Source organism: Nyctereutes procyonoides, unplaced genomic scaffold, assembly GCF_905146905.1.
Source record: "Nyctereutes procyonoides isolate TBG_1078 unplaced genomic scaffold, NYPRO_anot_genome, whole genome shotgun sequence".
Taxonomy (NCBI): domain Eukaryota; kingdom Metazoa; phylum Chordata; class Mammalia; order Carnivora; family Canidae; genus Nyctereutes; species Nyctereutes procyonoides.
The window spans coordinates 52,073,608-52,096,159 of NW_026575042.1; the positions used below are offsets into that span (position 1 = coordinate 52,073,608).

Here is a 22,552-nt window from a genome sequence, read left to right on the forward strand (position 1 = left end):
AGCTGACTTGGCAGCATTGTGTCTCAAGAGTGACTTTGTTTCCTTCTGGTCATAATGTATTGAGCAATGCTCGTAAAATGTGTTCATAGTAGTAATGATATTGATAATAATTAGTATATGCTAAGAAAAATCTGCTAAGCACTTTGCACACATTATTGCATTCATAACCAAGTGTATTTGGAAGTTCTAGAACTTACCATTGAATGTCAAGGAGTGATTATAAGTTTAGAGACGTAAGAAACTTTTGTGAACATAGAAGTGGGAGTTTGGTTCTTGCATAATAAATATTTAGAATTTGAAGATCTAGTGAGGAAAAGAAGACCGTTTTAGGAAGGTAAATGCATGAGCAAAACATGGAGGTCATAACGACTTGGTCTGAGAAGAGGTACATTTGGATAGTAGTAGAAAATTATTAGGCTGATATTGTATATTAGGAAACAGAGACATCGACTTGAGGTATGAAGACATTGATGTTTTGGAAGAGTATTGGAAGAATTTTGATGTAAAGTGATAGGAACCGAAATTAATATAGGCAAAGTGGAAAAGGAAGGAAATGTGGCAGCACTTGGACCAATTTGGACCAATTATTGAAAGGTTTGCCATTTCCATTTGTCTCATGCATTGTGGGCATAAATATGTTCGTTATCTCTATTCTAGTTTCACATTCTTTGACTTTAAGTTGAGTTCATCTGTATCTTATATAATCATTTACCAAATCGAGGAAGATTCTATTCTAAACAGTGTAGATGGTATAAAAATGAACAAAATTGTAAACAAGTCTTTAAAGAGGAGACTGAAGGTTAACAGGCATGTACAGAGATAATTTATGAGAAAGTTTTTCAAGTGTGTATAGAAAAGGGAAAGTGTGGGCCAAATATAGATCTAGCTTTGTTTTCCCTAAGACAGCAGGTAGCTTTCCATTCTGAAAGAAAAAGTATGTGTTTTGGATTCAGATAGAGCAATTTTTGCCATTTTAGCAAGTTATATTCTTGCCCTACGCTGGATATCCCTTATTTACAAAATGAGAATAATGTAGGACACCACAGAGTTGCTGTGAGAATTTTTTTTAATACATATTTTTTCAACTGGACTGACAGTAATGTGTTTTCATGGAAGAAAACTTAGAAAACATATACGAGAATTAGAATGAACATAAACACCACTCAAAATCCCACTGTTAAATCCCACTGTTGACTACTGTTGACATTGTGATTTATAACTTTCCAGCTATACACAGATATACACACATATGTACTGATACTATACATACGTGTGTATAAAACTTTTAAGCAACTCTGACATCATATAATTCTATAATATGCTCTTTTTTAAAACTTAATATGCCATAAGAACATTTTTCACATACATATACAACTGCATCATAATTTTAATTGCTATAGGTTTTCTGTTGCGTGGATATTATTTTATTTCATAGTTTGCCATTATTGAACATTTAGTTTTCCCCATTTTTTGTTTTGTATTAAATACAATAGAGTGATTAATATCTTGTGAATGTATCACTGAGATAAACCCAGAGAAATAGAACCATTTGGTCAAAGGCTTTATGTGTATTATTGAGAATTTGAACATTTTCCCATTTCCCTTTAGAAAAATTGTAATATTTTCTGCTTTCATCAGTAGGACATAAGGTATCTGATTCCATACACAATTGCCAGCACTGGAAACATTATCATTCATTTTAATCTGTTTGCTAGGTTTAAATGGCCTTTAGTTTTATCTTGCAGATCTGTGCACTCTAATATTTTTCTTTTTGTGAATACTATTAGAATTTAGTGTGATTATAAATAGATGAACAGGCTCAGCACCTGGCAAATATTGGCTGATCATTAAGGGTGGGTGTTCATTTTACTTAAATCCTCACCCCTTTGCAGCCATCTTTCCAATCATGGTGCCAACTAAGGAGTAAGAGAATACTGTAGAATCTTACTTCATTGTTAAGATTATTGTTTAGAGATTGACAGTAATAAATTCTCTCTTGATTAAGATTTGGGCAGTGAATTCTGGCCGCTTGGCTTCAAATCTACCTTTTACTAGCAGAGGGAGGTATAATATGTGATCTACCTAACTTCTCTCAGCCTCAGTGATTTCATCTAAGTAGTTTTATAGTTAAGTCTAAGGACTAAATGAGCTAATTCATGTAAAGCACTTACTATAGTGCTTGGCACATACTTTCCTCAGGGGTAGAATTTATAAGGTCATTTTACTTAGGCAAATGATGTCATCAAAAATTTAAGTGCGAAGAGGAAATGACAGATCATTCTATTTCAGCAAGAATCTTGAATTCTAGACCAAGTAGTTTATTTTTAAAAATAATCATTAAAAAAAGACAGATTTTAGGAGTTTTATTTCCTAGCATTATTAGGTACTTACCTGTTTATAGTTACACCTTAGTTTTTTGTTTCTTGCTAGAGTATTAGGGTAGTTTCATAGGATACTATCATAGGGAAGATTAAAAACATCAAAAGATGTTAATATTTGAAAAAAAAAGATGTTAATATTTAAATTGAATACTCAGTTTTGAACTATTGAAAATTTGCTGTTATCCAGAAATACATACTTCTATTGCATTTTCTCTCAGCCAAAAACATTAATAGAAAACTTCTATATATTTGTTACCTTTTATTTGGGATTATTGACTCTATTCCATATAGGTAGATACTGCTTTTATGGAATTGTTGGGATACAATGTTATGATAGTGGACTTTCTATTTTTAAGTGTATTTAAATTTAAAATATTATAATAAAACTTTATGTTTAAATACAAGTTTATATTTATATAATAAATATATGTTTAAATATTTACTCGAGATGGAATACACTGATTTATTCCCCCATTTCAAAATTATTTGACCCCATTCCTCCAAGTGAAATTAACATTACATAAAATTCATAAGTGATTTTTAAATCCAGTGACCAGTTTTTGTATTTTTACACCCGTTTAATTTAGAGTTAGAAATCTGAAACAAGCCAAATGTCCAACAATAATGGAGAAGTTAATGTATTATACATCAGTGAGTGGAATAGTAGGTAAACAGTAAAAAAAATATTATTTGTAAATGTGTTTATTAACACCAGAGAAGCTATTTATAATATATACTTAAATATTGAAGTAATTGAAGCTACAGAGCAGAAATCAATGATGATCCCATTTTTGTAAGGAAAAAAGTAAGTATATTTGTGTGTTTGCTTAAGAATGGAGGAAAAAAATAAAGCATGTTGAGATATTATGTTAGCTGATGGAATTTCAGGTGATCTTTATTTTCTTCTTCATTAGAACAAGATGTGATTTTGAATTTTCTACAATAAGCATTAATTTTTTTGCAGGGCTTCTGCTAGCCCATATGATACCTTTGTGCATATATGGAAAAGGTGTCCCTTCTTCCTGTGGATCCAGTACCACACCAGGATGCACTGCTTGGATGCATAGAGCTCTCAGCTACCACTGCCCATGAGGATTTTTTTCCTTTTTTCCTCTATAATGAGCATGCACAATTATACATGATGGCCCTAAAAACTTACAAAATAACAGTTATTTAAAATTAAAGACAAACAGTAATATGACCTTTTCATGTACCTATTCTGGGTGGGTGACTCCCCTTACTTGAACTCTGCCAGGTTATATGGGGCCTTTGAGCTCACTCCTCCAGGATCCAGGTAAAATTACCCACCCCTTCAAAAGATTTCCCAACCACTCACACACACACACACACACATACACACACACACACAACAATTTCTCCTTTTTCTGAACTTGAGCTGGGTGAAGAACGTGGATTGAAGGGGATGGTGGTGAATGGGTTGCATCTCACCTGCTGACTCAAGACAACTGGCAATGATTTCTTAGATGACAGTGTTGAGAAAGATTCTTGAGCTGTGTCTGGCCTCAGTGGGAGAGAGGATTGTCACACTGATTCTGAATATTAATTCTGCATGTATTTTGAAATAGCAAGTGGGTAGCATGTTTACATGGATTTTCCCTGCCTGGCATGGACATACTATTTCATGTAATAGTCTTGGTAACACACTTGTAATAGTCTTGGTTTGACACGTTGTTTTAAATATCTGAAGTATAGATATCCTATCTTAATACCTGTACTTTTTGTTGGTGATGTTTGGTTGTGTTATTGAATAACATATTCAATTTATCATGGAGATAGGTATAAGGGTGCTCAGTAAATATATTTGCTTTGTTTTTCATTCTTGATGTTCAGGTCTCTTTCTAGTATAATTTCCCTTGTTTCTGAAGCATTCCTTTAGCAGTTCTTTAGATAAAATCTATTAGTGATGAATTCTCTCACTTTATCTTCTTCTGAAACTGTTATATAGAACACAACTGCAAAAATACTGAAATCTGTTTTCTTTCCTTTGTTGACCATTTCTGTGAAGGTCAGAACCTGTTTACCTGAATGACTATAATGGCTTAATTGTTACATACCAACTTAAGTGTTCAGCTTCTCATTGTAGGAAGCTCAGTGTGTATAATATGTCCTTAGCTGTTTAATATGTTTAATGAGTCCTCACTAATATTTGTAAAATTAAAGACTCTTAAAAACAGAATAGTACATGTAAAAGTAAGTAACCATGCCACATTTGTTTGTGCAAATGATTTATAAATTCTGGAGCAGAATTAATTGCAAATAATCAGTCATATAAAAAACTACTTGTAAAATACAAACATCTGAAAACTATCATTCTGAATTGCAGTAATAGAAGAATATATCTTTAGAGCCAGTGATTCGCAAGATAGTCTCCAATCAGGAAAAAAATGCTGAGATTTCTAACCAAACATGATGGGTTGAAATTGAGAATTCCAGAAAGATCTTTTTGGAACTTGGAGCTGATATTCTGTGTGTTTCTTTTGTTTGTTTGATTTTGAGAGAGGAGGAGGGGCAGAGAGAATCGTAAGTGGGCTCCATGCCCAGTGGAGCCTCACAGTGGAGTCTCACAACCCTGAGATCATGATGACCTGAACTGAAATCAAGAGTTGAGTACTTGACTGACTGAACCACCCAGCCACTCCATCTGTATGTTTCTTATTGGGATTAAAATGTAAAAGGCATCAGATCATTGAGAAACTGTTGTTTACTTTTTCAACACATGTTATTCTTCTCCTTTCAAAGAGATCAGCATCTTAGGATGCACTTCTGCCAGGATATATGTGGTATTTTTATTGGATGCTAGCCATTGGGCTAACTAAGCCTTTTATATGTATTTGTTATTTGAAAAGTAGACTGGCTTTCATTTATAGGTACTACAGTTGAGATAGATTTTAAGATGACTTAAAAAGCTAACATCTATAAAGATATTTCTTGGTTTTGAAAGTGGAATGCAATCAGTTGGTTCATTATTAGTCTGTCATATTGAATGTATTTACTGTGTGACTTTATATAGAATAATTATAGAGGCTCTGTAACCTGACAAAGTTATTTAGTAAGTAGTAGAGTTGGAATTTGAACTCATGTTTTTAGATTTTTATATTACCAATTTTTTCATTAATAACATTTGAAAAGTAATATACACATGTAAAAATTTATCAATGATTTAGATGGGAGGTGTAAATACTTTTTAAATTCATAATTTAAGCTTTTTTTTTATAACTTAAGCTTTTATAAACTTTGCCATTATGTTAAAAAAAAACTCATGTAGATTTTTGTTTTATGAAAGAGATGATACAAAATTAATTTTGATAAGAATCTCTTATGGCAAACTGCAGCATAGTAATCCTTTAATAGTGAATAATATACTTACTTCATGACAAAAAAAACCTGTAAAATATTTTATTTAGGACTTACCTTGTTTTCCATAATTACTATGTGTGTGCACATTTTATATGGATTATATATATACATTACCTATTATAATATATTTAGTCTTTTATTTCTTAAAGACTTGGTCACTGAAACGATACTTTAATACTATTTTGGTTGGTTACCTTCATTATGATTTCTGAGTATTTTGTAACTAAATACCCACTGGATTTTGGCTTGCTCTATGAAATGGCTTTATATTTCTTTTGTTATTTTTCTACTCTCCATCTAAAAGAGTCACTTTCTTTTTGAATGTCTTTTATTTATTCAATGTTTTCAAAATGTTACTTTTATAAGTAAGTCTATAATAGATTTCAGATATAATAAGGAATGGTAAGAAAAATCATTTACTGGGAGAAATAAGTAATTTTAAAAAAACTTAAGCTGGTATTTTACAAGTATACGTGCAAAATACTGAGAATGAGGGAGACTGCATTCATCAGAAGGAACAGAGTTTTTTTAAAAAATAAATACTATTGTTAATTGTGACTCCTTAACCTGATTCCCTTAGACCATTTTAAAACCTGAATGATCACTTTACTGATCATATTGTTCCCATATTAAAAACAAAACAAAACAAAATATCTCTTCCTAGTAAGACTGGTTCTTAAAAATCTTAGTGTATTTGTTTGGAAATTTCCTAAGGGGATATAAGCTTTATCATAGCAACAGTTTCTGTATTTAGAACAGTCTTCCTTTGGCAAAATAATACAATGTTTGCCACAAAGTTAAATTAGTATCCTTCTTTCTAAAAATGTTCTCGCCTGCCATGTTCTGATTGATGTATGGCACCTTTCTCCTGGAAAAAGACCTAATATTGAGACTGACAGGTGCCACAAGGCTTATTTTAGGACAACCTCAGCCTTGTCCCAGTGAGTCTCAAAATGTCTGCCTCATCCATGTGAGCCACTGCATTTCCTGCTTTAGAGCCGCGTGTAATGCCAACATTACTATCTGTGCTGCCTCAACTACAAATTGGATGAACAGCCCGTGACACTTTTTCAATATTATTACATTAAACCAAGTGGATTTTGATTGATAACCTAATATTCAACTAATGCAAAACATCAATCATGGCAAGTATATTAATTATTTAATATTGCAGTCTAATTCAGAAATCGATGTGCTGCATGAGGGGAAGGGAAACTCATGGTTCCCAGAAGATTTAAGACAGGGAATGATTAAAAAAAGACCTGCTGTACTCCTGTGTGTTAGTTCGATACAAATCTTTATTCATTTGCCAATAATTTCTTCCCATTTTCCACTTCAAGACCATTTTATCAGTTTTGAGACCTATAATTGAATTAAGTCTGCTTTCAGCACAGGGCAAAAGGAGTTGCACAAATATTGATGAAGTCATGACAGGGACAACCCAAGAGACAGACCCCTAAAGAGGACAGGCTTTATACCATTTCTTGCAAGATCCTTCTGTCAATGTCTTGGATCTTGCCACTCTATTTAAAAAAATTCATTAAGGCTTTTGGAACCACTTTAAGACTTTTCTATTTTAATGTCTGTTGTAATAATAGATTTTTATAGCACAGTATGGTGTATGGTGTTTACATTGTTCCTTCTTCATGCACATTATCTTGCTTCTTTTTCACATCATTGATGGACAATCTTAGCTCTGAGTAGTTGGGTTATTACCAAGCTCTTGGAACTATTTTGTGTAGTGCAGCTTAAATTTGAGTTTAGGTATTGTGCTTCTAGAACCAGGGTTATGTATCATGCTGTCTTACTTAGTGTTTATGTACAGTGATACTTTAGTTGGATTGTTTGGAGATGGCCCTTCTTCCTTGTCTTTCTGTCCAAAGTAAAACTAAAGAAACTGATGTCCATGGAAAACTTGTTGAAACTTTGTTGTCTCCGTCTATGATATGTATTACATTTTAGGAATATGCAAACCTTCTGGATATAAATGAACATTTCTTGATCTATTGTATCTTTTACTAAAATATAATACCCTTTTTCATATATATCTCTCAAAAATATATATTTATTTTTTTTCTTTGGATGGAGGAGTGACTTAAATATATTTTGTCATTTAACTTACCCACCCCAGTTTTCTTTTGTTTCAGGTTTGCCTGGTTATATCTTTTACCATACCCTTTTTGGAAACTTTTCTGAATTCTTTTGTTTTATGTATCTCTTTGTAAATGACACATTGCTGGATTTTGTTTCTTACCCAACCTAAGAATCTTCTGGCATTTTGATTCTGCATCACTGTGGGTGAAATTTCTTTTTAGTTACTAATTACTTAGATTATAATAATTCCATTCTAAGTCCATCTGTATTGGCTTTATCTGATCCTGAATTTATTTCTCTTCTTATTGCATTACATTCCACAGAACTTCTGTCAAATAGTATCTTTGGCCTGTGAATTTCCTGAGACCTTGTATGCTGAGAATTTATTTTTCCTTCAATTTAAATAATAGTTTACTAACTATATATAAAAATTCTAGGTTCAGAGTCCTTTTCCTTTAATACAATATCTTTAAAGTTCATACTACATATCTTATACCTTAACATGACTATTGAGAAGTTTGATGTCAGTGCTGCTCCTCCCGTATGCAGGGGTATGCCTTTTCTTTATGGAAGCTTTTAGCCTTTGCTCATGGTCTACAACAGTCTTAGTTATCCTTATATTATGTGTTGTTGTGGATTTTCACTTAACTATCCTGTTCACTGCTCTGCATACCCTTTCAGTCTAAGATTTGAATAATTCTGTATCTGCGATTTTTTGTCATTATTTCTTCAGATATTTTTTCTCTTCTGTTTTGTCTTTGCTTTCCTTCTAGGGTTCCCATTATATAGATGTTCACAGTTCTGTTCCTCTTCTTAACTTTATCCCATGTTTGTTCTGTCTTTTCATCCTTATACTATGCCTTCTGGGAGAGTTCTACCCAGTGTTCCAGCTCACCAGTTTATTCTCAGTCTGTAGCTATTGTGCGTTCAGTTCATCCTCTGAGTTTTTTATTTCAAACTACTGTATTTTTAATACCTGCTATCTCGTATTGATTCCCCTTCATAGCTGGTTTTTTTGTATTAAATTTCTAGAAATCTTTTATCTTTAAAGATGTTATTATGCTTATAGTATATTCTTGCTCAGTATATTCTTTTTTCTCTGGATGAAGTTGCTCCATTTGTTTTGTTATTCCTGTGCTTATTCACCTCAGAGGTCTTAAAATTTTCCTGTGGACTTCTCTTTTATTTCTTTGCAACATTCGGCTGCCTTGGCTAGTAGCTTTAAGGAGAGGCATAAAAGTCTAGATCTGGCTTACGCTTCTCTGGGATAATTTAAAAACTAGAGTGCAAAGCCTCTAGTGTTGTGTTCTGGCCTGAATCAACCACATTTTCCACTGTGTCCTCATACTCCTTCAAAACCATAAAACAAAGCGAAACAAAACAACCACGCACCACACGCATACAAACAACTCCTAATACCACTCTCCCAAACAACCACTTGCCTTTGGAGTTGCCTTGCTCTTCGTGTGCTGTGGAGATAGAGTGGGGCTGTGTAGGACCACCCAGAGACCTGAATTGGTTGCTCCTGATTTTCCATCCAACCTTGTCTTCATGTTTAGATGTCAGACCCTTACTAGTTGAATATACACTATGCAGGCACTGTGATGGATGCTGGGATATAAAAATTTTAAAGATGCAATCCACGTTCTCAAGGAGTTTTCATTCTAGTGATGTCAGTGGGAAAGTAATTAGGTATTTATATAAAGTATGATAAATTATGTGAAGAGAACACATGGGAAGAGTTGATTAGTTCATTTGTGAGGACCAGAGAAGGTTTCCCTTCCTGTACGGAATGAGTCCTGAAGGATGTTTTGTTGTTGTTGTGTTGTTGTTTTGTTTTGTTTTTGTTTATAAGTTAGATTAGGAATGACTAAAGGAGGCTGGGAGAAAGGAGCATGTCAGGTAGAGAGAGCAAGTGGTTCAGTGGTGAGGGAAGCCAGGTGAATAATTTCTTATGGCTATTGCTGTCACAGTTTTGGCAATGTAGCTTTGGCAGGGTAACAGAGGGAATGAGTTAACTGGTGTGTAGTAGGGGTTGATTTTGTAGTAGGATTTGGATTTTGAAAAGGAAATGACATGATCAAGCTTACATTTTAGGAAGATCTTGCTGTGTTATGGACATGAGGCGAGGCAGGAGCCATTGGGACCCATTAAGAGGCTTTACAGTAGCCTGGGAGAGAAAAGAAGATGACCTAAAATAAAGTAGTACCTGTGAGGATAGAAAGAAGTGGCTAGCTCTAAATGATAATTAAGGACGTTGGGTAGCCAAGACTCTGTGATTGATTACATTTGTTTATGTTTGGTAGTAGAAGAAAGGGTATGCATCAAGGATGATGCCTAGTTTTCTTTCATGCATACCATTCAAAATGCCTATTTCCTAAATATCATTTAAAGAATCATTTGGAAATATAGCAAAGCAATAGTCTAATCAGCCTTTTTTGTTTTAAGAACAGATTGTTATCCTTAATTCCAAAATACAAATAGCTCAAGAAACTGGGAGATTTTCCCTAAGTTTGTGACAAACTAATTGACAGTAAAACTGACGTTGAAATGAAGTTACGCATAGTCTTTGTTTATCCTATTTTGTATGGACATTCATGTTGCTTTCAGAATTATTGATGTGTATAATGATGAGATGCTGCTTCAAACCTTGTTGCCAGTGTTACATGACATACAGTATACTATACGTCTTATTACCTTTCTAGAATCTAAAATGCTCTGATGAAGCATGTCTGATTCCATGGTTTCAGATAGTAAATTATGATCTTGTACTTTGAGCATTTTTGTTCTTTTATATTGCAGTATTATTTTCTAATAAGAACCATTATGTGACAATGTAGCGATGGGGGAAAAATGAAGTAGATTTGTATTTTATAGTTCAACCTTTGAGGTAGAATGCCAAATGAAGGGACAAGATAGTGAGTATAGGATGCTTCTGTTTGGGTTTAAGAAAAAAATAGAGGAGGAGAAAGACACATACACACACAAACATACAGAATATCTTTGGAAGGACAAACAAAGAGCTAGTACCTGGTTGAGAACTGGGAGTCAGTGATGGTTGAGAACTGAGTAAGACTCAGTTTTATGGCAGGTGCACACACACATTGATTGCACTGTCAGATATTTCATTATGTGCATTATTTTTTTGTTTACATTTTAAATTACACGGTGACTGTATGAGAACGCCCTTGTGAAAGCGTAAAGTTTTATTTGACTCCCAGTTCCAGCAAATGCATTAAATTTGTAATAATAAAGTAAAAATTATTTATGTACCTGTTAACCTTGTCTCATTTCTTCATACAGTTTATTCCTGTCAATTGTCATTAGGACTACATCCAGAGAATGAGTTTCAGAAATCCTTAAATTTTTAAGTGTTGAATATATAGTATCACTAAGATTGTCAGAGGTAGAAAGTAGGGAAGAGAATGGTTAAAGATGAGCGCTAATCAGTAGATGTTGGAATTTATTCCCAGTGTGCCAATTGGGCAGTGAGAGCAAAAGTTGGAAGCCATGAATATAGTTTTCAGGCAGCAGATCTGAAGGGAAAATGATCGGGAAATTTGGAAAGATTGTATGGCAGGACAAAGGAAACAGAGAGAAGTATATTTTTGGCAGAGAGAATTGGAGACAGAAATAGAAGAGAAGTAAACTTGGGGCCCCTTTAGAGAAAGAAAGAGGTGTGAGAGAAAGATTAAACATCATGAATGCAATGCTGTTGTTGGATGCTTCATAATTATTATCTGCAATGTAGTAGAAGTATATTTTCATGTTAAAAATACAAGGGGTGGTATTTATGATGGGATTAAAATACTACTTGGTCTGAGTGAGGAAATTCTAAGTCCATTTGTCACTACTAAATTAGTATAAACTAATATCGGGGAAAAAAACAACTAATTGCCACATTTCACCAAATGTATGTTTAAATTATCTTTGTTACTGACACATTCATGTGTGTTTTTAGTTCCATCAGCGATCTTTTTTATAGTGAAAAACAAGTTAAATACTTAAAATATATCATGATATTTGATGTTTGTGTCTTCTTTGGTGATACTTTGTTCTTTAGTATTATAATTATCTTAGGTCCTGATTTGTAGTGTACACTAAATAAAATTAATGTCAAGCAAAAAGTTCTTAAGATGTAGTTATTTACATATGTAGTCACTGGGGCACCTGGGTGGCTCAGTGGTTGAGCGTCTGGCTTTGGCTCAGGGCATGAATCCGGGGTCCTGGGATCGAGTCCCACATCAGGCTCCCCAAAGGCAGCCTGTTCTCCCTCTGCCTATGTCTCTGCCTCTCTCTCTATGTCTCTCATGAAAAAAAAAAAAGATATGTACTCACAAATATATTCTTTATGTGTATATTTTTTATATAGAAATGCAATCGTTGGGCAGCCCCAGTGGCTTAGAGGTTTGGCGCCGCCTTCAGCCCAGGGCGTGATCCTGGGGACCGGGGATCAAGTCCCACGTTGGGCTCCCTGCATGGAGCCTGCTTCTCCCTCTGCCTTGTCTCTGCCTCTGTCTCTCTCTCTGTGTCTCTCATGAATAAATAAATAAAATCTTTAAAAAAATGCAATCGTTGGTGGATGGATTTTTAATAAAGCAGATATAGTAAAATGTCCATAGTAGAATCTAGATGGTAGTATGAACATTTTTATAGTAAATTTTGGAGAAAACATAAATTCTAATGAAAAAGCTAATGTAAAATAAATAGATGTGTGAATAGTAAAATAATAGTACTCGACTTCCTTTTGTTCTCTGCTGACTTAGAAAACTCTGAAGCATTTTATTATGGAATCCCAATTTTAGTGGTAATATTATTAGATGTAAATGAATTATCTGTTATCTGTTATTTGTTCCATCAAAATTACTCCTTTTGATGGAAAATGTTCTGTCCTTAAAAACCGTGTTATTGTGAACATTAGTGATGATATCTGAAAAAATTATAAGAATTTATAAAACATATTTGAGGTAAATGTAAATTATAGCAGGCAAGTGTTTAGCAACTATTTAGAACTTTTATTCTTCTATTTTAGGGAATCTGGAAACATCAAAGCTGGATTAGAACATCTGGTAAGTTCTAATTTTCTCTTGAACATTTGCATCATCTTTGATATCTGCATTCTAAATGAACACTTTTGAATGAGCTTTGAATACCTTGTATTGAGAAAGTCAACTATTTCCCAAAGGGTCAGCTTACTGTTATTATGTGAAGGCACTTACATTTTCATTTATCTTATCATTTCAAGGGAATTTAAAATTTTTTTAAAATTACTTTTTTTTTTTTTTGATGTAGAGATGAAATAAAATGGATGACAATCCTTGGATTGATGATTGCTTTAATTATAAACAAAAATGTTTGGTGTAGAATTTTTGGCATATCTTGATCTGACAAAAACAAGCTTGTGTTTTAAGAAAAACACAATCAAATATTGCATGCATAAATATGGTATGTTTTAGCAATTTAACGGCTTTGAAAGAAGGGCACAGCTTTGTTTTTCCTGATGTCTTAGCTTTATGAATAATGCATTCGTTTAAACTACATTCAGTTTTAGAATATAAAATAATTGAGATGCAAAATTTTTGGTTTAAGTAAACATTTTTAAAGTACAAATGAAATTCAACTGACTTAACATTAAAATCTGTCCATTGATCAAAAAATTAGAAAAACTGTTCTGTTATACCAGGTCCAAAATTCATTTAGCTTCCTTCATTGAGTGTTCATTACAACATTAAGTAGTTCATTTAAACAAAGCATTATAAAGTCATGCTCTGGTTTCTGGTCAAATCCAAATGTTGAATAATTAATGATAGAGATTCTTTTGTAAATACAATCTAAGTACTTTTTTAATGCAAGACTTCATTCGTATATCATATTGTAGCTTTGTTAACTATTAATGTGCTTTTGTTTGCTTCCACAAAAGCAAACATTAGCAAGAAACAGCTTCACTTTGACTTATAGTAGTTTTAGAGTTGGAAGGGATTTTTGACTTTCCCTGTGATAGCTAAAGGAAAACCAGATTTTTAAAAAATGACCCTAAAAAGTATAATTAATTATTAAAAAGCAATATGTAACAACCTAGTTAGAATATTTGAATATGTATTTGTCCCGATTAGAAGTAAATAAATAACATTGTTATTTCATTATTAGAAATTATTTCCTGAATCTGTTTGTCACTTCTTAGTGGTATATATATTTAGGACATATGGATATTAGAATAAAAATATTGCTCTAAAACATCAAATTCCAGTATCATTTGGGGACTTATAATAAGGAAGAACAGCTACCATTATGCCAAAATTAGCTGTCTTTTATACTTAGTTTATAAATTATTTATTAAAAAAACTTCACTTTTACCTACTTCCTATTTCTCAGTAAATAATAACTAATTTTTTAGTTTAAATTTCATATTTTTAACATTTATACTAGTATGAACTTCTATTTCATGCATCTATATTCTACTTATAATCTTATTCAGCACTGGTTTTCTTACTGCCTTGGGCTGCCAGGAAGGCTCCCCAAAGCAGGTGGCGCTCCAGACTGTCACTGCCCATTTTAGTCAGAGTAGTTGCACTTTTAGTTATTTCATAAACATTTAAATTTCTAAAAGATGATTTTATTTGAAGAAAAATTTCCAACCAAAAACATTTAAACCTTTGATAAAACATAGCTACTTATTAAAGTCAGGGGTAATTGTTACTTATTCTTTTCTATCCTTGGACCCTAAATTATATTTCATTTTTATCTGGGTCATACACATCAAATATATTTCAAAGATAATGCATTTTAGGGATGAAGAAGTCAGGATGAGTACAACAGGTAGGAAGAACTAGATGAGTTTAATGCATTTTATCTAGGTTGTTCAAAAGACTCTATAGGTTGACATTGTGAAATTGATCTACTGACTGAACTTTTAGCAATAATATGAGTACATAAATATATAACATAATATCCTCTATATACACATAATGGACATATCATACTGCCTTGTGCACTACGGTCCAGTAAAGTCAGTGGTGTTCTTCACAACTGCCTAGAGGGAAGTGAACTCAAGAATTTATTGTTTGAGCATTAATGAAACCTATCTGTCTAGCAGCTGTGGGCTCCTTAGGTTTTTGTCTCTCCAGTTTCCAGCTGAGCAGATACTTCGAGCTCTTGCCTTCTAGCACATGTAGCCCTTCTTTGAATTGGCCGTGTAGCTAAATACAATTAGAGTTATAGCTTCTAATAGATTGATCTTTAAAAATTTATGGCGTAAAATTAAGAACATCCCACACGTGGAATTAATTTCTTCTTTGTGTATCCTTCAGTTTGTTTTTTCAAATTTACTTAAAGTATCAAAAAGAAGTGACATTGTTCTAAGAGCTGGTAAAAGCAAGTATAAATTTAAATGAGCTAAGAAAGAGGTGTCTGGCTGGCTCAGTCAATGGAGCCTGTGACTGTTGATCTCAGGGTTATAGGTTCAGGCCCCATTTTGAGTGTAGAGATTGCTTAAAATGAAAATCTTTTAAAAATAAAAGAAAATAAGCTAAGAAAAATGATATGCAGCATATTATACTTGCCACAAGGACACATTGACAGTTGCATTACCTTTGTGTTCTGTTCATGGACTCTTCTTGGTATATAGGTTATCTGTAGCCCTAGAAAGGAGAAGGCAGGTGTGCATAGCAAAAGAGTGGGATAAGTGGACTGTATTTCCCCTGAACCTCTTCAAGGGCTGATCTCATTTATTTGTCACAATCTCTCAAACTCTTGATTCAGCCTTTTTTTCTATCATTTCTTTTTTTTTCTAGGTTGCTACCTTTTCCTGGGAACTGCCTAGCATGTCATTCTTAACTTAAATTTTTTACTATACTGCTCAATACTAACACTGTTTTATTTTTCTTTTCACAAACTTGTCTACTAGTCATAAAGTCTGTGTCTGTTCAAAGTTCTAAATAGGGTCTTTGAAGGTTGGTGCAGCATCATCCATGGGTGATTCTTGCCTGATGATCGTCAATGGAGATTTTCCAACTCTACCCCTCCCTCCTGGACTTAGTAGCCAGCAGTCTATTTTAAGGAAGAGCCCACCTTATTTATATTTTTAAATCTATTTATTGTGAACAAATACTCATGAATCCATTACTTTCCTTATTTATTTTGATGCTCAAATTGTGCCCGATTTATCCAAGGACTATCCTTTCAAGATGACTTTTGGCTTGTTTCTTCATACACCATCTTTTTTTTTTTTAAAGCACCTCATTTTCAGACATGACAAATGTTCCAGGCTCATTTGAAACTTTCCCTGCCCCACTTGTGGAATCAGCTAGTTCGTCAAGTTATGCCATTTCATTTTAGAGAAAAATGATATTTATGAATCAAGCTCTGGACTTGTGATAAATAAGTGAGTGGATAGGTAGGTAGGTAGATTCTTAGGTATTTTTAAGAAATTATGAGTCATACTAACACCTCCAATTTTAATCTAAACCACAGAGTTCTTACTTGCTGTTCCTCATTTCACATTTGTATTTCCCTTCATTCAAAATGAGAACTGTTACTCCTTTTTTTTAATTTTTTTTTATTTTTTTCAGAACTGTGACTCCTAACAACACCAGTACGTTTACCCATTTACCCATTAATTATATAATACATGAGAAATAGTTTCACAGTTGCTACTACCATACCTTATGAAAAATAAAACTTAATAAAAAGATTTCAAGATTTATTTCAAGAGTTCATTAATTTCAGGTTTATTTAAAAGTTCTCTTCCCCCTTGAGTGTACTTAGGTAATTCATTTGTAATATGTTTGCTTGCATGCATTTGTTTGTTTGAATCCAATTTTAGTTGCTTTTGTTGTCCCCATTCTTTTAATGATTTAATTGTATGTCTGGATATCTGTATGTTAACATACTCCCAAAGTCAAAATATTATATATAATACATCTCTCAGAAATGTGTCATTCCCTTCCTTTCTAGCTTGTTCTCCTCTGTCCTTTGCAGGTAACCAATTTTATTAACTTCTGATTTATGCTTCTTCTGCATCTTATTGTAAAATTAAGCATATGTGCATAAATATGTATATGTGTATATTATTACTATTTCCTCTATAAGATATAGCATATTATAAATATTTTTTGTACTTTGCTTTTTTCTGTCTGGGAAATTACTCCCTAATTACTGTGTCATTATATTTATTGTGTTTCTTTCTTTCTTTGCCTGTGTCTTCTTTATTTAGGGTCTGAGATTTTAGCTACTCTCATGCCTGCTACGCTTTAATAGATGCTGGCAGAAGACCTAAGATTTCTGGTCAGAGACAAAGCTCTTTATTACTGACAGCACCAAAGGTAGCACTATGTGGTTATATGGGTTCTCTGTGACCCGCAGGTTCCAGGGGGTGATGCTGCATACTCAGTGAGTTTGTGTCACAGCTGTGCGACTCTGTTCTTTAAAGAGCTGACAGGGAATTGGCTCAAACTTTGCCCAAGAGAAGGATACTGTCTTTAGTATTCTAATTTGGTAACAAAACTGCCTTTTGGTCCAGGGCGCAATTCTTTATCCTCCCTCCAAGACTGTTTATATGTTTAAAAAGATAGTTCTGAAGAAAGGCTATTGGCTGATATAAGATATGCAGAACCTATGGAGAATTGTCTCCAAAGAGCTATTATTATTATTATTGTTATGAAGTTTGTATTTTTGTTCTGGTGGTTACCTAATGCATAATATTTTTTCCTCCTAATTGCTACTTCACTTGTTAAATGTCATTCCTTAGTTTCCACATGTTAACTTTCGTTATAGCCAGTGCTTCTATTGTACTTCGCTTTCCTCTTTTTCCTCCCATTTCTTCTGGTGTTCTTGCTACTCTGTTGGGATATATGGTGTTTACATACTAGTCTTCTATCCATGCTGTCACCATTTTTTTGGAATCACCTTTAAAATTAACTATATTGGGACCCTGGGGTGGCTCAGTGGTTGAGCGTCTGGCTCCGGCCCAGGTCATTACCCTGGGGTCCTGGGATGGAGTCCTGCATCCGGCTTTTGCAGGGAGCCTGTTTCCCCTCTACCTGGGTCTCTGCCTCTCTCTCTCTCTCTCTCTGCATCTCTCATGAATAAAAAAATAAAATCTTAAAAAAAAATAAAATTAACTGTATTAAATATTTGCCATCACCTTGTTTGCTGATATTTCCTCACTGTCTCCTGTTTGTGTAAAACTCATCCACTAGTATATTCCTCAGGGCCACCTGCCATGTATGGTATTCCCTGAGATCTTGCACATGCCAAGTTGATTTTTCTATAGTTTTGCTACTTGAAACAACTTGGCTGAACATAAAATCCTTGGCTTACATTTTTTTTTCCCTTGACTTGCTGGAAAATGTTATTCTGATCTTGATATTTGTGGCATTAGTCTTATTTTCTTACCCTTATGTATAATTAGATTTTTTTTTTGCCTTGAGGCATTGCCATTTTTTTAATTCTTATTTTCGGATGATTCTCAGATTTGGTTGTTTCTGACTTTTTTTTCTGGGATAGTTCATATGTAGACTTAAGTTTTCTCATTTCTGGAAAATGTTTTTGGATTATAGTATTAATTAATGATTCTATTCCGTTGTTTTGTTTTCTTCTTCAGAGACTCCAGTTACATCTATATCTATATAATTATATATAAAATCTTTCTCTCCTCATCTTCTATTTCATTCTCTGTCTTTGACCCTTTTTACTACTTTGTTTTCAAACAACTGAGAAGTAGTTTGCCTGGTTTCATTTAGTATTTCTTATTAAGTTTTCATTCAAATTTATTCTTCCTTGGACATTATAATTTATTCTTCATTTCTAAAATATCTAAAATATTTTTTCTTCTATATCTCTTCTTATTTTTTTGAATATCTGATTCTAGGTTTTTTGTTTTTTGTTTTTTTTTCTTTTGTCCAAATAAGCCTTGTGCTTTGGGTTGTTTTGGAGGGGAGAATTTTCATCTCTTGAAATGTTTTGATTTGCATTCTCTGTTTATTACTTCTGACAGTAGCTTTATATGGGGGTGATTTTATTTCTTTCCCTCTTTCCTTCATTTTTTCTTTTATAAATTCCAGACATTTTGTAGACATAGTTCCTAGTTCAAGGGTTACCTGCTTCTGCAGTAAAGCATAAAGCAAATGGAGTTTCTTTAATGGACAATGGTGGATGTGGCAGGGATGAAGGAGTTGGCATTTCGTATTTCTGCATTTTAGTGTTGTATTTTGTTTTTCTGGAGATAATTTTTGTTTGTGCTTCTGGTTATGTATTAAACCTGTGACTACTCTCAGAGATGGGGAGGGCTCTATGAACATTTTTACCTCAAAGAGAAATTCATAATCAAAAATGTTAGAAATCAATGTTGAGCAGACCTTGAATCCTGAGTAGTCCTCCTGTGGGAATCCTACAGGAATTATCAGCAGAATTAAACATAAAACATCTCAAAGAGCTCAGTGCCCATATCCATTTAAAGACTTAGAGAAAATGAGTGAATACACTCCTATAATGTTACGCTTTGTTAGATTTTATAATGAACTTAATTAAATAATACTTTTTATTTGATGAAGAATCATACGCAAATTAAAGACCTTTGGATAGGATGCCAGTAACACAGAATGGTTAAAGGAATGGAGGTGGGTAGTTATGCAGTGATGTTGCTCCTGACTTTTTTTTTTTTAATCATGCTCTAAAGGTGTAGAAAACTAACTCTGAGTTCCCCTCTATTGTATCAAAGGGACTTGACTCCATATTTTTCTACCGTCTTATATTTTAAAATTCTTGAAAATGTAGTGAGTACTAACCCTTATTGAGCTACTGAATGGGAACTAAAACATTTACTTTTTTAGAGTATTTTTAATGTAGTCAAGTGGGATTTGGTGCATTTTAATTTTTATAATTATGAAAACATACAGGAGCTAGTGCCTTGCCATCTGATTATAATACAGCTATTCTTTTATTAGCAAACTATAAAAATAATGCTGTCCTTTCCTCTTAGGAGAGGGATTGAGGCCAGAATATATTAGGTTTGAGCTGTATGACAAATTGTCACTTTTTTAGGCCAAAATAGTTGGTGAGTTGTTTCCAACTTGAAAGAAGTACTGCTGTGCATGCCCCTTTGACAGGGAATGAAGTGAATATCCTGATCAGTATGATGTTTCTAAGGCTCCCCTTGTACACTTCTCTGAAAAGTCACATAATTGGAGGTGGGTTGGGGCGGGGAGGACATGTGATTTAGGTCAGTGCTTCACTCTCTTTAATGTGCTTATGAGTCACCTGGGGATGTTGTTTAAACTTGGGTTCTAATTCTCTGGGTCCAGGGTGGGACTTGAGATTCTTCATTTAGCAAGTTCCCAAGTGTGGCTAATGCTGCTGATCCAGCAACTATGAGGCAAAAAGGTACATTGAAAGGCATTGACTCAAAAGACATGTGTCTTGGCTTTTAGAAGACAAGGTCTTCTGCATGTGATGAAGAATTGAGATGCATACCCATTGAGTATGGTTTTGTAGCCTATGAATGATTGGTTGGGTGTTCATACACCCAGACAGATGGACACTCCATAGGTTTTAGGACAAAAAATTCATCATCTAACTTTGCAAGAGTAACAGAGTGACCCTTTTTCCTCCTTTATTTGATTCCAGATGTTAAGTTGTATATTTCAGAGCTGAAGCTGGATGCTAGGACTAATAATACCTTGTTCAATCTTAGATGGAAAATCAAATAAGTGATGATAAATCTTTTAGTAAGAAAAGTGTTACAAGTGTTTACAACTTTAAGTGGGATTTGCTTTCTATTAATAGTTGAATAGCAAAAGAACTCTGGAGCCATACCTGTGGGTTTTTCTCCCCACAGAGGTCTCATTTATGTTTCTTATATTGTATAACATTTGAGAGTGATGACCTACTTGTCCTTGTGGTCAGGTAACACAGTCTGACCATTTTAAGTGTTGAAAAGCAAGTGTCATTAATAGCTTGTTTAGCCCATCAGTGGTTTGTAGAATATAGTTGCTGCTTGCCAGAAATGTAGACAGCCCATTGCTAGCTATTGCATGCTCATCAAGAACACTACTGGCTCCTCTTTGTTTTAGCCTAATTTGCATAGAACTTGCAAATAAAGACTAATACTTTTTTAACACAAGAATAAACACAATGTAGTATTGTCATGCTTTTGAGGATTCAGTTGACATACAGTATGAACTAGAAAATACGAACAGAAGTTATAAACCTTATTCTAAAATCACTTGTCTTTCATCTGTTACATTTTAAAATCTCTGTTTTAATATTTTCCCAGTGTGTTCTGAAAAAATGTTTTTGACATTTGTCTAAATGAGCTTGAGAATATAGTTATCTCAAAATGCACTGACATTACTCACATAGTCTATATATTTATTAAACACTGATGAAAAATATTTATTGCCTCGTATAAGGACTTCAGCATAACAGATCCCTTTCCTCCCAGCATTTTAATTTATTTTTCTCACCTAAGCCAATATATATTTGAGGTTTAGGGTAAATGTGCATATTAAAACTGACGCTTTCCTCAAATTGTGATCATGAGATAAAACAGCATGAAGTTTTTCTTTTTGGAAGATCAATTTCATAAATCTTTCTCTCTTTCCTTTTAAGAAAGAAGTGTACCTCATGAGTGTGTGCAAATTAAAATACCTTTACCGTGGATTAAATGTTAATGTCCTATTACTGTCATGATTTCTTAGGCAGTTTACAGGTCTTAAATCTGAGGACTGGCTCACATTCCAGTCAGAAACAGTACCATTGTCAGTGATCCATTGCTCTGACATGTTTTGGTCAGTTACAAGTTTATTAAAAATTGCTTCTTCCATGAATGATTAGTAAATATTACCAAGTTGTCCAAATAGCAGGAACTTGGGCCCTTTTCCTGTGCTCCCTCCATCCCCTCTCTTCCGAAGAAAGATCCTTTGTTGCATTTTTAAGACCTCGTGGTTCCAGGAGAAAATGGTGACCAGTTATTAAAAAAAAAAAAAAAGATGACAAAGATGTCCTGCAATTTTCATGATTTTACTTCAGTCTCAGATTTATGTTTAGTCTAGATTAAATTCATTTTCAGAGTTTTATGCAAATGTGCTTATTAAAGCTTTATAGAGTGTAACTAAATATTCTCAGTTCACTAAATCACGCCCCACCCCAACTTCCCGTTACACAAGAGTCCAAAAGTCAGGTCCTCCTGAAACCACCAGAATACCTGAATATTGTATTCTTGCTGTGTTTGTTTGATTGGTTTTTATACTATAGTTTAGGACACTATAGGTTCTGCTTCATTGCAGGAAAGGCCACAAGGTACCTGGTAGTTATTTCATGGCTTTCTCAGGATCTAATATCTAACTGCAGAGAGAGAGCTAGCAGCTCACAGGGTTGTTGTTTTCTGTTTCTCCCATCAAAGCATTTATAGTTAAGATGGAGAATATCTTTGCTGCAGTGGAATCTTTGGCCATGCTCATTACCGTTTGCTACAGAATCCTAACATCTGTATTTAACTTTAACACAGACAGCCTATTTATTTTAGGAATAGCATAGCACAAGGAGTCAGGAGAATGTGATTTTACTGTGTGACCTCCAGCAATGCATATAACCTCTCTGTTTCACTTCTTTCATTTTCTATTAGTAGAGTGTTAAAATAGCGTGTGAAAATTCATAGAAGCATAAGACTTTCTACAAGTATATCATGATTATAGACAAAGAAA

At 33.7% G+C, this 22,552-nt stretch overlaps 1 protein-coding gene across 1 annotated transcript in view; it reads left to right on the forward strand.

Annotated features, from left to right (window-relative positions):
- The window catches only part of RSRC1 (arginine and serine rich coiled-coil 1), a 400,073-nt gene that overhangs the window by 170,660 nt on the left and 206,861 nt on the right, over nt 1–22,552 (forward strand). Inside the window, exon 8 of the mRNA XM_055321055.1 lies at nt 12,886–12,922. Within this exon, the coding sequence (XP_055177030.1) occupies nt 12,886–12,922 (37 nt within the window). The remainder of the gene's footprint in view (nt 1–12,885; nt 12,923–22,552) is intronic.